General features: G+C 29.8%; 1 protein-coding gene across 1 annotated transcript; it reads left to right on the top strand.

Moving 5' to 3' along the window:
• LOC109362074 (21 kDa protein-like) lies at positions 4,660-5,499 on the top strand. The gene has a single exon (XM_019607643.1). It carries the CDS (start codon positions 4,703-4,705, stop codon positions 5,351-5,353), a length of 651 nt encoding a protein of 216 aa, XP_019463188.1. The 5' UTR covers positions 4,660-4,702; the 3' UTR covers positions 5,354-5,499.

Raw genomic sequence — 9,431 nt, 5'->3', positions numbered from 1 at the left:
CCACAAACTTGTGCAAGTGGAGGTCTCTGCTGGTTCATGGCTAGTTGAGTGACGAAGGTGGAAAGGGAATCAATTTTTATCTCAAACTTGTCTCGCCTCACCGAATCTGTCCCAACATCATGGATACCTCGAACCACTATAACATCACTACTCCTTGCACTAAACTATTGAGAGTTATATGACATCTTCTCTATCAAACCTCTAGCCTCAAAAGGGGTCATATCTCCAAATGCACCACCACTAACAGCATCAATGATATTCTTCTCCATGTTGTTCAAGGCCTCATAGAAATATTGCAGGACGAGTTGTTCAAAAGTTTGATAATGGGGCCGCTTGCACATAACCTCTTAAATCTCTCCAAATATTCATAAAAACCTTCTACATGTAGTTGTCTGATTCTAGAAATATCTTTTCTGATTACAGTGGTCCTGGAGGTAGAAAGAATTTTTCAAGGAAGATTCTCTTCAGGTCATCCCAACTAGTAATGGAACTAGAGGCCAAGTAATACAACCAATCTTTTGCAAGGCCCTCAAGTGAATGTGGGAAGGCCTTCAAACATATGTGATCCTGTTGGACATCACGAGGTTTCATGATGGAACATACAATGTGGAACTCCTTAAGATGCTTATGAGGACGTTCACCTGCAAGTTCATGAAACATAGGCAACAAATGTATTAGTCCAGTTTTGAGCACATATGACACATCCTCATTAGGATATTGGATACACAAGCTTTCATATGTGAAATCAGGTACAGCCAGCTCCCTTAATGTCCTCTCACGTGGAATTGGAGGTGGTTCAACCATATTTTTAGAATGTACAGAATCAGAGTATGCAACATAATGCATAGAAACAGATGAATACATAGAAACATTAGAATGCACAGAAACAGCAGAATCAGTATCACTATCAGCTAGATTAACAGTATAAAAAGACTCACTATCTAAAGTTAAATGCCTGACTTGTCTAACTAACCTATGAAATGTTCTATCAGTTTCATGATTTATTGGATGCAAAGAGCTTGGATTTCCCCTAGTCATGCACTAAATGTAACAGTAACAACCATGTAGGGTAGTATGAGAAATGCATGTTAAATTTCAGTAAGCAACCAAAACTTTGCATCAATAACATCCTAATATTATAGAAAACATCCACAAAAAGTTTCAAGACAAAACTCAAAGTCTAATTAATTTAACTAAATAAAATAATTTCAAAATAAAACTTGTAAAATAAAAAAGAAATAGTAAAAAGGTCTTTTTTGATTTTCAAGATGGGTTCTACAAGCATAGTTGTAGAGAATGAATCATTGGATTATTCTACCCCAAATGTATATATAATTCGTCTAATTTTGATTAACGGATCAAAAGTTATGTCAAAATAGAAAATCAACAGAAAAACTATTCACTACTTGTTTGTATCTCACAACCAACAGCAAGATGAGAGACTACGGTGCACCCAGTAGTCAATATATGATGAAAGAAGTGTAGAAACAAAGTTTCATGCAAAAATTTGAACCACAACTATATTAATCAGCACACACAAAATCAACCAACAAGCAAAACGGCTAAATAGGATAACACATAGTGAATAGAACATGCAGAATTTTGAAACAAAAACAAAATGGTTATTCTAAGACACATTAAATATACTAAACTAATAACTATTCTAAGAACCTTTGACAAGAACCGATAATCCCTAACAACGACACCAAATTTGATCAAGATCGTACATGATGCAAATAATATAGCAATTAAAAACTATAGTACTAGGAAGTGACTCCTAGATCGTTTCCCACAGATTATCTTTCAAGCAAAGATTCAAACACCTTATACTCATACATACGGAGGGAATTTTTGTTGTTGAGTGGTATGAACACAAAGTAATGCAGAAACAATAAGCAAGTAGTGCAATAAAACGGCTAAATCATTTTGGTTTGTTTGTTCATAACTCAATCCTCGGTTTCAAAAAATTAATTTAACATTTCAACCATTATCTTCCTAATTGCATAGTTTCACAACCTAGCCTTTAACTAAGTGAAACCAGCATAAGCATGGAACATTAACAAATTCACACAAACTAAGCTTTCATGCAATAGAGAATAAATCAACTAAATGAAGATAAACTCACAAATCAGTTTCTAAACAATGAGATTAAGCAAACCATATTTAGAAATAGGATAGAGAAATCAATAGTAAAGAAACTAAAAATGCATTAATAACAAAACCTCAAGAGTTGTGATATATTACCAAAGGAATTTAGTCTAGCTAGAAGTTTAGTCTTCCATGGAAATGGAAGCACAACCGAAATTTAGAAGAATAATGAAAAACGAAATTCAACAGAAAACCCTAGCAAAACGAAAAATGTCAAGTGTTTCTCCAAATGATGGAATGAATAAAATTCGGGTTCCCTACTCCTAAAATGAGTAAAACCGAAAATTTGCCCTAAACAATGGGCCCAAAACTAAAAACGAATTTACAAATAAAAACTCTTAAATTAAAAATAAAATCTTCGCTTCAACACATATCCCCCACTTCTATAATACTCTTGGTGCCAAATATGATCTGAAAATGATAATAGATTTAATCAGACCAAATAATTACAAATTAACTCATTTTAGGAATATTAGTCCAATAAAGTTTAAAAGACTAAATCATATGAAACAAAGTTAATTAGGCCCAAAAATCATCAATCATGGTAAATTAAGATTATAAATAATGTATAATATATTATTTATCACATATGAAGCAACAATTTTGACACGAATGTAAAATACAATAATAATGTTAACATATATATATATATATAGCTAATGTCTAAAATACATAGTGTAATATATTGTTTATCAAACAATTTTGACATGAATATAAAATATATATATATATATATATATATAGCTAATGTCTAAAATACATAACACATGAATACAAAACTATATATAATATAGGAAAATGATAAACAATTTAAGTTGAGTTAATATTTAAATATTTTGATATGATGGTTCTAAACAAATATTAATTTACAACATAAACATTAAACTTCTTTAAAAAGTACGGCAAACCCATTGAAAGTATTAAACCCATAAGCTTCAAACATTAATTATAAAACTTCTTTAATTTGTTTGAACATTTCTCTCCAATCTTGATCGTCATCATTGAAAGTATATAGTTAAGTTTCATTAAGTTGACATCTTCTAAATCACAAGTGATCCAAACCAGCATCATATATCTCATATTTTAATTTCCTATTTATCTAAATTTTTCACATTTTTAAACTTTTCATACAAAAACATTTTTAGAAAGATTATGGGATGAGTATCCAAAAGGTGTACAAGTCAATTTAGGATGTTGGTTAAGTGGTGGAATAGATAAAAAATAATTTTAAATTGTAAAAATATGATAAGACATACATCTTATATGGGAGCCACAACTTTTATCCCAAAATTTATACAACTCTATATTATTGACTAGAAAAATAAAACATTAAGTAAATATATATTAATTTAATATTTTATGACCAATGAAAATGAAATAATATATAGAGTGACACATATTAGAACAGAATATATTCTACCCAATAGGAATATGGTTTTAAACATGTGTAAATAATGATAGCACCTATCTATATCAGATGAGATATTAACTATAAATTAATAACTTATACATCATATAATCACTAAACCAAAATTAAATGGGATTGATATATGCATAACACAAAAAACGGTTGTACACATGTATTCCACAAATTTTTATATTCTAAATTCATATTCCATTTTTGTGTTAAATATTATGGACTAAAATAATAAACATTCATGTCACAAAAGAACTCACAATGTACTATTGTGCATTTAATATATATTAGTGGATCTTGAACAGTTAAGATTAAGAATTATATACATATAACTATCATGTGATCAATAACTAACTTTTAATCCTAATCGTCCATGATGGGTTATAAGACCAAAATTTATTGTTCTCACATTTTTTATAACCTCTTGATATATATATATATATATATATTTGAATTGATATGCATGTTGTTGCGTCACTCATTCATGTCCCACTTGCGAAATTGAACGATCAATTATTAACCATAGAATGATACACTATTCTGGTTTAGTTCATCCACATTTCAAATTGTTAATAGTACGAAACTTCTAAGATTTATTTTGTGGTTATATATCATTGTGCCATTATCAAATACACATGTGGCCTGGGACATAGAACTGCCTACAGTATCGCGATACATTTATTTTGCTATACGTTAACCCATAAACGTATAACAAAATTAATTTGACCCACTTTACTTCGCATACCAATTCACTCAAATGAGGATAACCACCTTCTTAAACAAGGGTCTCCAACTTGTTATAGTCTTGGAATTATAAAAGCAAAATTTCATTGATTCGAATCCATTATTATACATTATACTTAATTAATGTGCCATTGCTAATAATGCTAATGCTAAACCCATTTTGTACCGACAAGATTCAATTGAAAGTTTTAATATTATTCCTAGTAATATTTCTTAGCGCAACCCAATGCATCTATAAAGGACGTAAAATGAAGTAACATGAATATGAGAAAAGCTAAGCATGTGTGGTGCTATGAATCTCTATATAAGCATCACACTTCCTTGCAATTTTCATCAACCACAAACCTTCACTTTCTTAGAGCTTAGCAAGGGTTCAACTATCACCCAATTAAGATGGCACAACTCAACCTCACTTTACTAGTCATTTTCCTTTCTCTCTTCATTTCAAGTGTCTTAGTTAAATCATCTTTGGCCAAGCATAATCCCCAAACAATAAGCTATATAGAATCCTCTTGCAATGGCACCCTCTATCAAGATCTATGCATTCGTTGTCTGGCCAAATATGTTAAAAACTATTCAACTATAGATGGCCCTCATCACTTAGCTCAAGTTGCCTTATCAGTGAGCCTTTCTAGAGCATTACACACAAGAGGGTACTTGTTGAAATTGGTCAAGGAACTCAAGACAATCAAGAACAAAAGGGAATACCTGGCCGTGAACGATTGTGCTAATCAAATAAGTGATAGTGTAGACCAACTCAGCCAAGCCATCAAAGAACTAAGCCGATGTAGCCAACGTGGCTCCACAATCAGTGATGACTCATTGTGGCATATAAGTAACGTTGAGACATGGGTGAGCACTGCCTTAACAGATGCTAGCAGTTGTGTGTATTCTTTCACAAGTATCAGGATGAGTAAAAGGATGGCTGCTATTAAGGTTAAGGCGCAAAATGTAGCAGAAGTCACGAGTAATGCATTAGCCTTGTTTCGTAGATATGCTTTAAGTTCCCAACAATCAGTAGCTAGAACTACTAAGAAGCCCTAAAAGCAAAAAAGCTATAGCTAACCACCCTTTGATTACTCGTGTGAATGATACTTTTTTTTCTTTGGGTGAATTTCTGTGGTTATTAATCAAATGTAATCTTGATATAAATGTAAATCATTTTTATACTGAAAAATTGTGTTAGCTGAAATAAAATATAAAGGTTCCTACTTCATATCTTGTTAAATGACTTATCGGAGAAAAATATCTTAAAATTACACTTAAAATGGATGACTAACTAAATTTTCCAAAACAACTGAATAGCTTCAAATCCATTATATAGATAGATATCACAATAACGCATTAACTCATAAACTATTGAAACCAAACATTGTCAATCCTTTGTGCTTCTGTAATCTAATTTTGTATGAGCAAGAGTCTTCCTCTTAATATCAACTGCTTATCATTGAAATATAATTTTCTCACTTTCTTACATTAGTCTTTTGTGAATTAAATCAGTATAAAAACATTTAAATTTAATAACAATAAAAATGAGGAGTAATTTGTGATGTAGTTGACAAGATCGAAATTTTATATAAGATTGAGATCTTAAGTATGAACGGAAGGAATTGATGAAAACGTAAAATGTATAATCATAACACACATCAAATATCCTACCAAATATGGAATTTTTTTAAACATGTATGTACAAAAAAACAAACACATTTTTAAGAACCAGTTTTATGCATTTCTAGAACTAAAAAATTTAAAAGTACACTTTGATAAAACTTAACATCAAAATATATACATAGTAAAATATTAAGTTTCACATAATTGTAAAACAAAGCACCAATACATATCAAAACCTAATATATAAATCAATAAAGTAAGTCATATAAGGGAATATCAAGATAATAATCTTCATTAAACTCTTCATCTTCATTAATCTCATCGAGTGACTCATGGGCATGTGCTTCGATCTCCATGAAGATGAAGAGAGAATGGTTGGACGTGGTTGAAGATGAAGAGTGAATGGCTTTGAAGCCTCTTCTGGTTGCGGTTGAAGTCTTGAACCTGAAGAGGGAAAAATGATGTTTCATCACATTGACGGAAAGAGCTTCATTCTGGTTGCGGTTTTGCTTTACGATGGATTCATGATTTGGTCGGTTTGGGAAGGACAGTGATTTTTGTTTTATCTGCAAAGACGAATTTATTGAAAGGAATAGGAGGGTACCCCAACCCTTATAGCATATTATAAATATAAAACGTTGTTTCATTGTAACTGTAGTACACAATGAATTTGTAATCCAATCGGTAAAACGAAAATCTATATCCTTCATGCTTAGCTCTAACCCAATTCCATGTTCTTAATATGATCCATTCTAATAATTCAATCTAAAGAAACATTCTTAAAAATAATGTCCTTCCCATATACATCCAAATTGGCCATAAAGTTGCAAACTAATTGGCCATGCATGCGAAAAGAATAATTTAGTTATTTGCACTTTTTTGATATCTACATAACACATTTGTAGCTCTTCTCTCTAATAATTTAGCTTGAAATTTCTATTTAAGTTGTTTGTTGGTTTTATACATATCTCATCGATTTTAAGTGTAATTTTAAAGATATTTCTCTCCATTAATGTAGCTAGTTAACACACTTTATGAAGAAAAAAAAACAATTACATTTACACACCCGATTACACTTTATTATTAAAGATGGAAGGCCACCAAAGAAAAAAATCTGTATCATCCACATGAAGAAACAAAGGGTGGTTAGAAAGTGCTCAAATTGGATAGGTGATCCATTTTTAGGTTTAGCGGCGAATCTAATTAATTACTTATAATATGTAATGTGCCATTGAGTAGCCAAGGATCAAATGCAGATTTTTGGTTGATAAAAAAGGCAATGAGTGTAGTGATTATAAAGAATTCTCCACATGCCATATCTTAGCTTAATTTTCGCCATTGTTACTTTAAATCTTTTATATGCGGTGGAAAAAGACTTGTGTGGAGATATGTGAAGATAACCAATAAAATTTTGCCAACACATTACAAATTTAATTATAATTAAAATTTAGTTATAAATAATAGTACCAAAAAATATAAATACACTTGTCTCTAACTATGGAAAGAGGATCTATTCCTAAAAAATCATGTTTCTATATACCAAGCCAATCAAATCCCCAAATAACATAAAAAAGTTACTTTATATTTTTTGAATTTTCTTTTTTAATAAATAGCAACTTCTATTTGGTTTAGGACACAATAAGATATGAAAAAGTGGGACAGGTGATCCAATTCCTAAATGTCACGTGTTTTATGTGTCTCCAAGTTTTTTGATATGCTGCTAAAGAAAGAATACTAGGAATATATAAAATTTTAAGAATTTAATATATATACATTGACATTAAGTGTTTTTCAACTGTCAGCAAATCTTCATCATTCATATAATAATTATCAATAACTTTTAAATAAAAGTATTACAGATCAATAATGGATGAAATGTTGAAAATGTAAAAAAACTTACAATAAGTATATAAATTTTAATAGGATCTGCTCGGTCAAAATGATTAGCAGCGGCATTATTAGCATTGAATAAGGAGCCGCATTATTAGCAAAATGATTAGCAGCAGCATTATTATCAAAGATTAGAATAAAGTTTCTCCTTCACTAAGCAGATATGTTATCTTCTCTATCTATTAAGATCATGACATGAATTTTATTTAATCATTTTTTATAAAAATCTTTATTTTATATAAAATAGTATATATGTAATACTTTTATTGGCAAAATATATTTTATTATCTTCTACAACAAGGATATATTTTATTCTAATCAAAGATACTCTATCCTTGCTTATGAAGGTTGTTTTCCTTATTCGAGTGCAAATGGTTTAAATTTTGTCGTTATACGTTTATTTTTTTACTTTATTAGATTATAAAAATAACTCTGGACAAGGGTTACTCAGAGAGTGAGAAGAGAGAGAAAAAGGTGCTAATTGATGTTTAATAGGAAGGGAAAATGTATGAAACTTGAATGCCTGGGATAGTTTAAGAAGAGATTCTTCATGCATAGGAAAACTTGTACGGAAACGCAATAAACACATTATATTTGGAAACAAGTTCATTTTATGGTTTTTGATGTTATTATTTAATATTAAATTTAATTAGAATTAAAATAATAATGTGTTGTCAAAATCTTATTTGTTATCTCTACCTAGTTTCATTTCCACACAAGTCTTTCTCCTATCGAAAAGGAATGGAGATTACGTTCCCAATATTTGGTCTCTCATTGTGTACCAATCTTATCAAAAAATGTCAATTAGTTAAGAAAAAATAAAATAAAAACAGAAAACAAATTTTTTGATTACTTGTTTTAATGTGATTGGCTTGAGATATAGAGACGGGATATTTTAAAACATGTGATCCTTATTTATCGAAAAGCCACGAATGCTTGGCAAAATATAATGATATATAACCCCAAAATCAAGCTTAAAAGTGGGATTATCCCAAACACACAAAATTGTATCATTTTATGGTTTATCTTTGGTTGTTGAATTTTGCAGGTTGGACGGTGAGAGCATAAACGAAAAATTCATTTAACAATATTCAGTTCAAAATTGATCCAAAAGGGCACAAAAACTCCGTATGTCTTTTTCAACTAGTCATACAAAATATTTTTTCTTAAAATTGATTGAAAAGGGCACAAAAATTAATTAACATTCAGTTCAAAATGTTCAATCACGATAACATCTTTGTTAAAAGAAATATTAACTACAAATAATTTATTTAATTCATCACAAAATTACTAAACTTAAATTAAATTGGATTGGTATATGCATACACAAAGAAGGTTATGTACAAGTACTTTTACATATTTTTATATTGTAAATTCATATACCATTTCTGTATTAATATATTAAGGACAAAATAATAAACATACAAGTTAGTGAAGTTCTTATAAAAAACATGTCATATATATGCGGTGGAATCAGTGAAACTTTATGATGTATTTGTTTTCATCGTTTTTTGTTTTTATTTTCAATAAAATTAAAAAAGAATGATGAAAACGTGTTTGTATTATTGCTTTAATTTCATATTTCAGAAAACATGAGCTTCATTTTTTTGAAAATGAGAAA

The sequence above is a fragment of the Lupinus angustifolius genome, chromosome LG12 (assembly GCF_001865875.1).
Source record: "Lupinus angustifolius cultivar Tanjil chromosome LG12, LupAngTanjil_v1.0, whole genome shotgun sequence".
NCBI classification, from domain to species: domain Eukaryota; kingdom Viridiplantae; phylum Streptophyta; class Magnoliopsida; order Fabales; family Fabaceae; genus Lupinus; species Lupinus angustifolius.
This window is presented reverse-complemented; position numbering and strand designations above follow the sequence as displayed.

What these genes read in the sequence shown, in the direction of transcription:
- LOC109362074 (XM_019607643.1), top strand. Translation starts at nt 4,703, where the DNA reads ATGGCACAACTCAACCTCACTTTACTAGTCATTTTCCTTTCTCTCTTC.